At 35.4% G+C, this 14,669-nt stretch overlaps 1 protein-coding gene and 1 non-coding gene across 2 annotated transcripts; both read right to left on the bottom strand.

Moving 5' to 3' along the window:
• Positions 1 to 1,372: 1,372 nt before the first annotated feature.
• Positions 1,373 to 3,534, bottom strand: LOC117615938 (glutathione S-transferase U17-like). The gene is made up of 2 exons (XM_034345120.1): positions 3,004 to 3,534; positions 1,373 to 1,915 (listed from the first exon to the last, which is right to left on the bottom strand). The coding sequence occupies exons 1-2, from the start codon at positions 3,319 to 3,321 to the stop codon at positions 1,535 to 1,537; spliced, it is 699 nt and encodes a 232-aa protein (XP_034201011.1). The 5' UTR covers positions 3,322 to 3,534; the 3' UTR covers positions 1,373 to 1,534.
• Positions 3,535 to 4,453: 919 nt separating this feature from the next.
• Positions 4,454 to 4,524, bottom strand: TRNAG-GCC. Its single transcript has one exon. It is a non-coding gene; the product is annotated as a tRNA-Gly (tRNA).
• Between the last annotated feature and the right edge of the window lie 10,145 nt (positions 4,525 to 14,669).

Below are 14,669 nucleotides of genomic sequence, written 5' to 3'. Positions count from 1 at the left end.
GAGAGTGGACCTTGGAGGAGTTAAGTTGTGTCATTATCCTTGTAAACACAACTGAAAATCTTGTAATCTACGAGAAAACTTGTAAACTTTCTACTTTTTTTACTTGTTTTTCTTGACTTTTAATCCTAACAATGTACTATAAAATCCATAGCCATGTTAAGAAAAGAATACAAATTTATAATACTTCTAGGATGTCGACGAAAGTACAACCATGTAACATAGAGTTCAACAATTAATATAGTTCTTATTTTAGAAATTGATTTTACACATGCAATTGGATATGCAGTAAGGTATACAATTGAATTGTTCTTTTCAACCAATTACATAAACAAAACTCGAGGTGAAAAAATTTGATGGATAAAGACTTTGAAGCTCTCAAATAAATGTTGATGTGCATTCACCAATTCTATGAAACAAAAGAAACAAAAATTAAAACTACCAACCTCAGTTGATTTTAAAAAACTAAGTATAAGATACAGAGGAATTAACCACAAATAGCCATCATAATTCATATAAATAAAACCAATAACTCATAATGAAATTGAGTAAATCTACAATGAGGTGACATATCGGAAAAAAAAAAAAAAAAAAAAGTTTCTAACACGGTTCTAAAAAAATAAAAATAAAGTCTAAAACGGTAACTTTAGATTTATAAAAGTAAACAAATGTCTTTGCGAAATTTATAAGCATGTTATCGTGAGTCAAATAGAACAAACTCAATTGAAAAATAACATCTCAAATTATATGGCAATTGTCAAACAGGAAGGCCTTAATTGCATGACCATTATGCAATTGCATATGCGTCAAATATTAATAAAAGATGAAAACTGGACAACTTGTATAACCGATAATCAATTTTTTAAAAACCTGGGCGCATCAGTGCGCCTGGTGCACTATAGAAGGTGCCGTGTTGTGTAATCAGGGAAAACTTTCCTAAGCCGCATTTCGTCAAACAGCCTATATGCAGCTTGAATATGTCCCATCTTACAGAAACCATAAGTTAGAATTGTGTAGACGACATTATCTGGAAGAAATCACCAGAGCCATCATCTCCCTCAATATCACTTCTGCTTCAGATAGTTACCTGATGTTGTAATAATAGTTCTGCTACAAAGTCAAAAGTAACCTTTACAAAGTTCACTTAAATTTGTTAAACATTTTACTAATTTAGTATGGAGAATTCCTGTAACGTAGTCCAAATTAATTGTTCACTGTGGTATTAATTCTTGATTTTGGTAATTTTTCTCCTTGTTTACCCAAAAAAAAAAAAAACCCAAAAGATAAAAACAAAATTACACTTGATATGCAATGCAAAAAGTGTTCTCTATGTGGATGTGATCAATTAAAATTAATAAAATTTTAAAACGAGAACTGCTGAAGTAGGCCATGATTTATTTTGCATCACATTACATGATGCACATAAAAAGACGAACATAAAACAAAATAGACCAGAGTCTATGAGTCTATAGCATATTGCCTAAGATATCCGACTAATTAATCACTGACTCAGACAAGATGATAATTAGAATATTCATTATTTCGGGGGAGCACCTGCACCTCTCAATTTGGCCGTAATAATCTTAGCAACCTCGGCAAGCTTCTCAGTCTCAGGCATAACATCTTTCACAGCAGCATCTGCACAAAACTTGTGAGCCCATTTGGCCAGCCCTGGTGTCTTTGTTTCGTCCAGCAATTTGATCCCATTCATCTTCTCTGTCACTCTGAGCCACCCCAAGAAGCACCCAAATGCAATGTCAAGGTACCCAATTTTGTCTCCACTGAAGAAGTCCTTTCCTTTGCTAGTCTTCTGAAAGGCATCCTCCAATAGCGCCAGCCCTTCAGCCACTTGCTCGATTGCGGCCTTCCTCGCCTCCTCTGCTTGAGCAGCAGCAATGCCTTTCATGGCCGGGAACCACTACAAGAAAATGCGACACATTGATAAGCAAATGAGTCATCAATGTATACAGAGTCAATCCTATTTTATTGAAACCAACATCTCATTTGCCAAATCACAATCAATTATACATGCAAAATTTCATTTTTAACATCACTCAAAGCTTAGTGACAAGCATGATAACCGTGAACATCAACTCGATGTCAAGGTACTCGTCACATAATTACTAACTTTACTAATTCACTTATTGTGTAACACATGTATTTATTTTTAATTTTATTATCTATCCATATTCTAATATGTGGATTAATAACACTACATATTGTTGTGGTTGTTGAGAGTCATCCGATTCTCTAAAAAAGTTATAAATCTAATTGAGAATTAAGATAAATGGCAATATTTCATTGATAGGGAGACAAATCGGTACTACGACTTTACGGCATAAAATGTCACACAAGTATGATATGTGAGTAAACCAGTAATATTATTAAGAGATATTTAGTGATATACCCATTTCTAGCACTAATATTATAATAATATTATAAATAAACCCTACACAATTGAATTCCTATAAACAAACCCAAAAAAAACCCAAAAAATGATAGCTAGCCTTATTTAATTTAATATTGATTATTAAATTACTTTGATGCCCTATTGAGTGCTTTGGGTATTTTTATGAGATTTTGGGGTTGGGCTTGTTTTAAGAAATTGATGGCAGTTTTGTAATTTATAAGAAGTTAAAATCTTTTTTGTTATGTTGTAAATGGGCTTTGGGTGTGTTTCTAAAGTCCATTTTATATAGGATATTTTTATAATTTGGGCCCTCATATTGGGTATAATAGTGAATCTCCCTCTTATTAATTACTTAAAGGTTTGTCTTTTTTAGGATCCAGTTGGTTAAGGTACGAGCCTCATCCAGGAGGTACATGGCATGCATCTTCTTCTTCACATGTAACTTGTAAGTGGATAAGTCCAAACAACAATAACAAATAAGAAAGTTCGAACAAATTCTTTTTTAAATTACACATCCAGGACAGGAGGTCCAAAATCTGACATATATATATTAAGAAGGCCCTGAAGAAAAAAACCATATATGCATGAATTAATACCTTCTCATCGATATAGGAAGCCCAAAATCTGGCAGTAGCACGATCATATGGGTGAGAAGGGAGGATGGAGGGACTCGATGGCCAAACCTCGTCGATGTACTCAACAATGACGAGAGATTCACAGATGGGTTTGTCGCCATGAATGAGAACTGGGATTTTCTTGTGGACTGGGTTTGATTGGAGCAGAAGCTGGCTTTTCGATCCAAATGTCTCCTCAAGAAACTCATAGTCCAGAGACTTGATATTCAGAGAGATCCGAGCTCTCATCACATATGGGCTCGGCCATGCTCCCAAAACCTTCAAATCATTCTTGGCCATGATCGATTAAATAAATTCCACTCAAACTCAAAAAAGTTTTCAAGCGTACAAACTGATGAGTTGAGGGTTTTATTTATAAATGAGAACGAGGTGGCGTGTGAATGAAGGAGGTAAAAAGCAAAAGGACTTATAAAGGAGTAGGGATTTTAGAATGTGGCTGTGCAGAAAAATTTAGTTGCGACGGCGAGAAATAATAATATATTAAGTGAAAGTGTTATTATATGTATATGATATTGGTCGAAAATAACAAAATAAGGTTATTTCCATTTTATATATGGAAATATTTCTTGTGGCTGTGGTGTGTTTGGTGTGAACGATAAATGACAGGATTGACATATTAGGTGTTGAAGTGGATGGTAGAAGAAGAGCTGTGAAAGGTAGGAAAATATTAATGTCTCGTAATGTCAAATTGGTAACGGTTGTGCCATGCAGTGCAAGTGACGGTGGGGTGTCTTCAGCGTTTTCAACCATTTGAGTCCGTTTACCTTTTTGCTGGGATTTGATTTCAGAAAGGAAAGGAAGGGAAGGGAAGGGAGGTTGGTGTGTGGTGTGGCAGAGAACAAAACACGTAAGTAAGAAGACATTTGAACCATCAACTCTTCGTGCTGCGTGGCTTTTCTGTATCCAGTCATTTCCTACGCAGAGATAGTTTCTTGTGTGTGTGTGAATGTGAGCCCATTTGATCCCTGACATGAGATAGCTGACAAAGTTAAACAGTTGTGTATTTTTTGGTTCATTTTTCCAGCATTCATACCACAGTAATGCTATTATGCTACGTTTAGAAAGAAAAATTAAATATTGGAGTAATGGTAGGTGCCCATATTTATGAGGCCCGCCGACCAATCTATACAAGTGAGTTCAATTCTAATATACACGTGGACGGTTAAAATATATCCAACTAGACGTCTAGTTTATATGAATTAAATCACTTAATCGGGATAGTGAATTCACACTTTTGAATTCAAAGTCGAATCTTCTTTTTTATAAATTAAAGTAATTTAAAATAGTTTATTATATGTATTAAAAAGGAAGATGCTAATTAACTACGTTGAAAATGATAAGAAAAGGATTATGATAATTTTTGGGTGTTAGGAATATACATAAAAATTAATATAAAAAAGAGAAACTTTTTTGCACCAGCCGGGAATCGAACCCGGGTCTGTACCGTGGCAGGGTACTATTCTACCACTAGACCACTAGTGCTATTGTTTTGTTGTTGTTAAAACTTATGGAATCTACTAATTTATAAGCGTCGGTTAGTTGGAGTTTACTCAGAGATAAAGAGTTTTAATTTCGCGCACACATTTTTATTTGTAGGTTTGCAAGCATCCTCATTCAAATTGTTTGTAATTTTCTTAATCTGAAATACAATCTAAACTTAGTTAGATTAATCGAGGTCTTTGGTGCTCTCTTAAGTGGTCTTGGAACTTCCATGGTATTAATATTGTGTGGGAGTTTTTCTCACATCCCCTTTCTAACTTTAGCAAAAATAAAAAATAAAAAAATAATAATAATACAATCCAAACTTGAAAATGATGTACCGAATTTTACCTTTTACCCAGAGACCTTTAAATTCTTTTTCAGTGACCCCGAATTCTATAGTATAGACTATAAATTTAAGTCAATTAAGTCAATTTTTTTTGTTGAGTTACATTGGAGAAAAAAAACCTCATTAAATTCGATCGTGAGTGCCATTGGGAAGGGGGAATCCACCACCACAAGTCAACTATTGAATTGTCGCATAATTGATTCATTTGGGAATCAATTCCCAACAGCTAATAAAATTTGCTTATCATTTGTTTAACTCTGATCCACTTACCTGATGAATAATGCCAGGACACTAAATTTGTGCACCACATTAGAGTCCTGTGGCAAATGACACATCATCAATTAATTGCCAATATGTATTAGTTACCAGCAATTAATTAATTTTAAAAAAATTAAAACATAAATGTTAACTTTAATTAACCAAATGAAATCCCAAACTTATCACCACCATATCCCCCCAACCACGAGATCTCCCCGCCCCCATCCCAACCACCTACAGCAACCCATCATCCTAGACAATCTAAGAGGCTGAAATCCCATCATCAAAATTTTTATTTAAAGAGAAGATTTAGAAGAATTTATCGTTTACCAAAATTAATTGGGAAGCGAACGGCTGGGAAAAAAATTTGTTTACAACTCTTTTGCTGATTGAATGAATCCATGAAGGTTGACTTGGGGTAGGGTGAGTTGTTGATAAAGGCGCAGGAGCGGCGGGACTGGCTGTGGTGGAACATGGTGGTGATTAGGTTTGCAACTTTGGATTAATCAACTCACATGGTTTTATTTATTTATTTTTCTTTTTAGAATAATACATGCTAGTAATTTTATTAAATTAAAGTGATGATATGACGTGGACCACATCATTTGAGACTTAAATTTAGTGTCTAGCATTACCCTTTAACTAATACATGCTTACAGTCCTGATCTCTTGGACCCTTGTAGTCCAAGAGATTTATGGTCACTCACCGTTAGATGTAAATTCAACGGTTGACTTGAATCGGGTAATAATCATTTATGTCATATTGCATTTATATATATCATTTTGAACAATTGGATTAATATCCAACGGTGGGTGACCACAATCTCTTGGACTCCTGTGGTCCAAGAGATCGGGACTGTACATGCTTAAGTTATGTTTACAATAATGTCGAAATTGATTCAATCAAACAAGCACCATTCGTCCCACACATTAGTGGCTCTCGGTCTTAAGCTGGCCCTCCGGATCAGTAGCTTTAGTTGTTTCTTTTTGGGATGCAAGCGCCCCTGCATCTTCTCTGCTCATAACACCTAACTCCAACTCTACCACTGAATGCTGCACCCAGTCAAATTAGTTAAAATCAGAATAATGATGACATAACATTTGTAAGCCGCAAATAAACGTCCTTCAATGCCAAATCTTGAAAGAAAAAGAGTGAAAAAAAAATAGAAGTACAAACAGGATACCCTACTTTACTGGGGAGATAAGTACCTGGTGTATCTTCTTTTATCATTTTAGCAGTGATGCAATTCAAACGGATAAACGTTTGAAAAAAACCACCATCTTGAGATTCCTTGGATATGTTTATGGAATGTGTAGTCTCTACGGGCCCAGCTTCATCTATCTTTCGATTCATATCAAATGCTCTGATACCCAAGTACTATGCATATCTTGGTCCCTGGATAACAAAGAGAAATATATCTCATAACGTAGGCAGCACAAATTCATCAAGTAAGAAGAAAAAACCTAGAAATGATACCATTAGGAACTCGGCATCATCATTTCAGAAAAACTGTGCAACATTCTTGGATCATACTAAACGCATAGGGCTGAGAAAATTTACCATGATGGTATTACCCGAGATGCAAGGTCAGAGAAACCAAAACTGACAATTTCTGTCCAAAAGATCTCAATAGATAACCACACAAGATTCAGCTGCGTGTCTTCATTCTTGGGTTTGCCCACAAGACAATTCTCTGTAACTTCATCACAGAGCTCAAGAGTTATATGTCCATGTTACCTTCTTCATAGTTCATATCAACAAAAATGCTGTATGTTTCTCTATCTGCAACTACACCATGTCATCTCTTCATAGAGTTCCCTTGCCTCCGCAAATTTCCTTTTCTTAAAAAGACCCTTAATAAGTGCACTGTAACAACTTGCTGTGGGAATAAATCCCTTTCCTGCCATTTCCTTATGCTAAAACCATGCCTTACAATGCCCTTTTATTAAAATGTTATAGGTGGTGTTATCAGGCATTACCACCAGCACACATGCTCCTATACATATCAGTTGTAGTACGCATATTATTTCTAATGCAGTACGGCTTCATGAGAGAATTATAAGTGCCGGCATTAGGCACTATAACATTCGCTAAAATCCACTTAAGTAGCCTCTCACCATCTTCTAGCATTCCTGACATACAAAATCCATTCATTAGCACATTGAATGTCGCAACTGTAGGTTGAAGCCCTCTATCGAGCATCTCACGCAAGACACATGCGTGCCTTAGCCATCTACCTTATCTTACAACATGCATCCATCAGAGTAGTATAAGTAACAGTATCGGGATGCGGCCCAGCAACCATGATTAGGTCGCATATCACCCCTATAATGGACTAAATTAAATCTGGTTGACAAAGTAAAAGAAAAAACAAAACCAATTTACTTGTTTCAGTACCATGTTGTTGACCATAATCAGTTGATTAGGCCACTTTCTAATTCTCAAGAAAAAAGGCTGGAGATCAGATAGAAGAGAAAGGCAAAAGATAATTACAATCAACCAGCGAAGCGGTAAGGACCTGCATCATAGACATAAAAGATAAACACTGCATTTGATTACTTTCATAGAGGCCATACTAATATAATTATATAACTCGTAAAAAAGAGTGAAGTAATTATTGCAAAGGGTTCACTTGTATAGTTTTTTTGTATTTTGTTTCTTAGGACCTTTCCTATTGTGAGGGGCGATAGCATACTAAACTCACACACACTACACGGATGCTAGGACTCGAACCCAAAACCTTGCTTGAGGGAGTAAATACTGGGTCCTTTGCCACTTGTATAGTTTAATGGCAGTAAGTATGCAAATCATCTTGACCATTCGATCAAACATGCATTTGGCATATTTCCTTAGTCCTTGTCCAAAAATGTTTTCGTAAGAGAAAAAACATTTTATTTTTCCACTCGCATAGCTTAAACAAGGGCAGATGTAGGGGCTTTGAGTTTGAGGACACTTAAGGAAATGCCAGTCAAACTTTTTCCGATAAAAGATCTTTTAATTCTTAAATTGTGTACTATCTCGGTCTTTCAAGGTTATCTTAATAATATGTGTGGCATGTCATCCCTAGATATACAATGAAACGAATCTATCTGTTAAAATTTACTTGGTTACATTAACACATTGATAAGAACCATCATTATATCACATTTATGGCATGAATTGTACGACAAGTTTCATTTGGGATGGATCACAGATGGATAGATGATTGACTGATCGGACCTATCATATGTTCACTAAATTAGGGGAAAGATCACCGTGGTTGAAAAATGTTTCAGGAGAAAGGTTCCTTTAATGGGAAAAGTGGGGCAAAAGAAAAACATAAACATTAGAGATGTAAACTAAAGGTGTCAAACGTGTCATGTCGGGCTGGCCCGGCCCGTTTAGAATCGACTCATTTAATAAAAGGGTTGTGTCAGGCCCGCCCATTTAAGAAAATCATCACTTCCGCCCCAAGCTCATATGGGCTCTGGCCGTGCTCGTGACGGGCCACTAAACGGGCTGATATGGGCCCATGCCAAATTTGACTTATGTATTGCATTTTTGTTGTAATTTTTTTTACAACTTCATTTCAATCTTTTTTTACAATTACGTATATACTAATAAGATTTATTATTTGTTTTTAAAAAAAAGGTCAATAACTTTATTTAAAGTACATTTAAATAGAAAATGGTTAGATTATTGTTTCGGTTTTAAAAATTGAAACTTCAAAAATAAAATTATTATTTTATATATAAAGAAAATATTATATTTTAGTATATATTATTAGAGAAAAGAAATAGACTTGAATTTAATATATAAATGTAATAAATTATGTAAAATGAGTACAATTTAATAAATAGGTTTCAAACGGGCTAGCCTGTTGGAATTTGGGACGTCACGACTTGCCCGATGTTAGAAATATGCCCTTAAAGCCAACTAATTATGTAATAGTTAGAGTTAAGGACATCTTTGATAAAAGACATATTATGTTATCAATGGGCAAGAAAGGTTGTTTTATACATTAAATCATCATATATTATCTTTCAATATGTAGAACAACCATAGTCCAAGGAATATACAAGTGGATATGAAAGCTATGTAATGAGATTATATACATAGAGTCTTCTCATCATCCCTAAATCTTGAATATGTTCATGGTCATAGGAATATTGATTGGGTGTCAATATTCCGCAAAGACTAGTACACACAGTATCGTCTCTATATATAGGGAATGCAAAGGTCTCAAGTCATTAAGTGTGGAGACACATCGATATATGTGTAGGTACTTGTAGAAGAACAAGTACACTGAACACGATCCAACACATGAGTTACAGCATGGAAGTCTTTACTCACATGTCAAGCTGGAACTCATAAATTGAAATGGTGCAAACTAATCCTTAGACCTGTGGCATCATAGATGTTTTGTGGCTATATTGTTAATCTTTGAGGGCACTATACGGTCATGCTGAATTAGGCATAGCTTAAAAGTGCTCATCAGGATTCTCAATAGAGTCATGCAAGCAAATGAATGTACAACAATGAATCTCTACTCTTAGTAAAGGAGAGAGAATACTCCAAGATATGATTGGTCAAATCTCTGCCCAGAGTAGTGAATAAGACTTGAAAGAAGAAGTCTTCAAATCTTATCAGGATAATCATATAAAAGGAATGATTCACATTAGGATATTGACGATCGGATTCCATGATCTAATAATGTGAATAAGTAGTATTGACATAAGAGAATGATTCAATTGCACGGTCATACCAATTTGAATAGGTTCTTTCACAACTTCTCATTTAGCTTGGATAACCATGACTTATTGCTATGCGACAACCTTGGTTTGTGGATGTCCTAAAAGGTTTCAATTAAACTTTATTAATAGGAAGAATTTAATTGTGGAATTTGATTCGTATATCATCTCTGAGGAGTTGAGTCAACCCACTACCTTGCTAAAGGGAACTTACAGATCTGCACACCTAAAGAATGTGATTAGAGGTACAAATGAGGAGACACAAGTCAATGATTGATAATTAAATGTCAAAGTCAACGGTCAAAGGTCAACATGTTGACCAAAGCAATTGACCAAAGTCAAATAGTTCGACTGGGTCAATTAAGTAAGATTATAATTATAATTTAATAGTTAAGTTATAATTAAAAGATTAATTATGGAATTAATACTAACATATAGAAAAATTAGATTGGGCTTTTAAATATGATTTAAAATAAAATGGACAAAATAGCCCAAAAGGCTATTGGGCCCGAGGGGTAAGTGGCATAAGATGACATGATCAATGGATCAAATGGAGCCCCAAATACCCACCCAATTATTTTTTGTGTTGTCCTATATAAGCTAAGTGTTAGTGAAAACTTAGCTAGGGTTTTTGGTTTCCTACTTTCATTGATGAGTGATCATCTTTGTATCTTATCTTCCATAAACCAAAAATTGGTCCAATCAAGAAGTAGACTAGCATCCATACTTCTTGATTGCCTTATCGTCATCTCTAGGAGCATTTGGTGTGCTGAGGTAGAGGACTCCAATCTTGGAGCCTTAAGGTGAGAGAGTCAAAATCAAGAGAAACAAAAGGCCCTTCCAACGAAGGTGTTCATTCTTGAGAAATCAAGCAAAGGTTATCAAGGGTAAAGATATATCCCTTTTATCCTTTTTCTATTTGTTTTCAAAGAGAATAGGCTAAGATACTTGGTTTAAAATAAAAAAGGTTTAGCTCAACTAGTATAAACAAAATGAATCCGCCATTTAGAATGTTTATGTTGTATAGATTGTGGCTAAAGTTCATTTCCTAAGCATTATATGCATGTGTTTCCTTCAAGTGGTATCAAGAGCCAAGGTCTAGTCTCTTTGAGCCTTCTATTTTGGTTATTGGTTTTAATATGAGTTTGTTTTCAAACTTATGTGATATATGTGTTAGATTTTCTTTTTCACGTCACTTGTTCATAGGATATGGGACATAGGATGAATGAGTAGGAGTATGAAAAGAAAAATTAAGAGATGACACCAATGGGAGTGGCGGCAAGGAGGGTCTTTTTGGGTCTTATGTGTGTCCATGTGTGAAATGTTTACATGGTTGTGTTAGTCTTGAAATTCTAAGTATATATATGATTTTTGTATGAATTTAGGATTTTTGTGTGATTTATGAAGAGTCATAAAGATTTGAAAAAGGTTCTTGAAATGTTCTTGGTGTTCATGATATGTTAATAGGAGTTCTTGTCAAGCACGTTTTTTTATCTTATTTGATACTTGACATTTGTATACTGAATGTTAGTCAAAAATATTTTATGACATCCTATGACATTTTCATATAGTATATAGTTTTTGTCCCCTAAAGTTTTAAAAAGAAACCAATGAAAATGAAGATGCTTTTTGGGTACAAAAGATGGTACCACCTTGTGGTTCCAAAATCACACCATCTTTTTCAAAATATCAACACACACACACACACACACTCTCTCTCTCTCTCTCTCTCTCTCCTACATGGCCGGCCCCACCCTAGGATCCCTTTTGGGGTCCTCATGCAATTTTTTGTAAATTAAGGTCTGTTTATGCAATTGCTGGAAAATTACAGTTTTGCCCCATTTCACTAAATGACTAAGTGTTTTTCATCTTTTGTGAAAGTTTAGGGTTCGGTCTTGGGACAATTGAATGTGACAGTGTTTAGGTGGTCTGGAGACCATCCAAAGTATGGTAAGTTACTACAACTTTAACTTAGTGCATTGAATATTTTATAGGTTTAAGCTTTGTCTGCATATGTGTGGTCCTGTGTTGTTGTCCTTGGTTTGGTCATATGTTGTTGTCCTTGGTTTGAGGCAGAAGGCTTTGAAAATATTATTTTTCTGTCAGATGTTGTAACCAAAGTAATTTTTTTTTTCTTTCTATTAGTTACACCCGAGCTATGCACTTTGGAACTTCACCATTTCGGTTTGTTGAAAAATGGTATATATAAGGGTGGGAAGGTATGCTTCACAGACAACTGTGTGGATGACTATTTGTCACTGTTGGATTTTGAAAAAAATTAGAACAGAGCTTGGGTATAAATTGGATATAACCCAGAAGGTGACGAGCCTAAAAGTGTTCTATAAGTTGCATGCAAAAGATGTTGTTAAGGAGGCTTTAGATAATAGGTGCATTGGAAATTTAGTTAGTACCATTCCATCAAATAGAGTTGTTGTGCTGTATTTTCATGACCCAATTGACCAGAACACACTTGGCAGTAAAAAAAAAAAAAAGAGGTATGGCCATCGATGGATTCAGAGGAGTATGCAAATGTAGTTGAGGAAGATGCAGGGAATATAAATGGTAATGAAGAGGAACATGTGCAAGTTGAATCTGATGGTAATGAAGCACACAATGAAGAGGAAAATGTGGAAGTTGAATCTGATGGTAGTGAAGCTAAAAATAAAGAAAAAGAGAAGGATGAAGAGTTAAAGGACAGTGATTATGAGTACACTGATGATGAGATGCCAAACATTGATCCTGGAATGACAGGCAAAACGAGAGCAAATGTTCCACCAAATGTGGGTGAAGAGGAACCAAATATTGATCTTGAAATGGTGCCTCCTAATGAAGGTACATGGGCTATCTCAAATGATGGTGAAGACACTGATGCACTCCCTTCTGAAGGTGAAAGTGGAGAAAACTCAAAGAAGTCAAAGAAGAGAAAGAAGAGAAAATTACCAAACTTTAAACAATTTAGAAGAGAGACTGACCTTAGAAATTCTCAGTTTAGGTTAGGAATGTAGTTTGCTAACAAAGAAGAAGTGAATGAAGCTATTAAGGAGTATGCAATTGTCAAAGGCAAATCTATAAAATTTGTGAAGAATGATAATTTTAGGGTCGTAGTCAAGTGTGTTGGGCACCAGTGTTGCCCCTTTATTGTGTTGGCTTCAAAGATAGATAGGAATCAACCCACTTTTGCAATCAAGACTCTTTCTTTAGAACATGAGTCCGTTATAGGAACGAACACACATTCGAAAATAGGCACAAACTTGGTTCGGCGACTTGTAGACGCTTGCCCTGAAGAACCCAAATTTTTTGGAGTTTGGCGCATAAGTTGATAGACAAGTTCTCACTGGTAGGCTATATAATTTGATCTCGAAAACTTTGAAAGCTTTGAAGCCCAACACTGTTATGAATAAAGTAATTTGGTGCAATGAGTTGGGCCTACTCGTGACGACCCAAAATCCAACAGACCGTCCCGTTTAAAACTTATTTATTAAATTGTACTTATTTTACATAATATTATTACATTTATATATTAAATTCAAGTCTATTTCTTTTCTCTATTTCTAGACTAACACAACCATGTAAACATTTCACACATGGACACACACAAGACCCAAAAAGACCCTCCTTGCCGCCACTCCCATTGGTGTCATCTCTTGATTTTTCTTTCCATACTCCTACTCATTCATCCTATATCTCATATCCTATGAATAAGTGACATGACAAAGAAAATCTAACACATACATCACATAAGTTTGAAAACAAGCACATATTAAAACCAATAACCAAAATAGAAGGCTCAAAGAGACTAAACCTTGGCTATTGATACCACTTGAAGGAAACATGCATATAATGCTTAGGAAATGAACTTTAGCCACAACCTATACAACAAAAATATTCTAAATGGCAGATTCATTTTGTTTATACTAGTTGAGCTAAACCTTTTTTTATTTTAAACCAAGTATCTTAGCCTAGTCTCTTTGAACACAAATAGAAAAAGGAAAAAAGGAATATATCTTTACCCTTGATGACCTTTTCTTGATTTCTCAAGAATGAACACCTTTGTTGGAAAGGCCTTTTGTTTCTCTTGATTTTGACTCCTTCACCTTAAGGCTCCAAGATTGGAGTCCTCTACCACACCACACCAAGTGCTCCTAGAGATGAAGAGAAGACAATCAAGAAGTGACAGGACCCGCCCCGGAATTTCCCGAAAATCGAAGTGGACCCCGTCTTTGTTCCGACATCACCCCGATGCCAGGCCCACTTACTAAAAATCGAGACTCTTTACCAAAATTTTGACAGAGTCCCCCCTGTGAATTGAACAAACCCAAAAAAATTCAACCTGCATAAAAATACAAAATAATCCCAACCAGCAGCATGCTTTACAGCGAATAAACAGTTTACAACAAGATGGCCTCCTGCCTCACAAATCAAACCCTAACAGGGGCTATAACAGAGTATAGCTAAGGAATTCGATTAAAACAAAAACAGAGTTCAAAAGGAACAATATGAAGAAAGATTCCTACGAAGGCTCAAGGCTCGGAAGCACACGATCCGGCTATGCTGTAGAGCTCAGTCAACTACTGGCTGGGGGCGCAAAACAGAAAATTGTGAGTGGACAAAAATAAATTCAGTTCAGTGTAAACCAACGTAATATAACCCCACCGTTTAGAAAACCATGCAAGAAATCACATGCTTCTCAAAACCATCATACTCAAGTATATATATATATATCAAAACAAATCAATACCGGATGCCAAGTCCGAAATCCATAAAGAACGCTTACAAAACCCACCATCCAAAACTTATAAATCCCAAAAAC

The sequence above is a fragment of the Prunus dulcis genome, chromosome 1 (assembly GCF_902201215.1).
Source record: "Prunus dulcis chromosome 1, ALMONDv2, whole genome shotgun sequence".
Taxonomy (NCBI): Eukaryota; Viridiplantae; Streptophyta; class Magnoliopsida; order Rosales; family Rosaceae; genus Prunus; species Prunus dulcis.
Note: the sequence above shows the minus strand (reverse complement) of the source record. Positions and strands in the feature narration are given on the sequence as shown.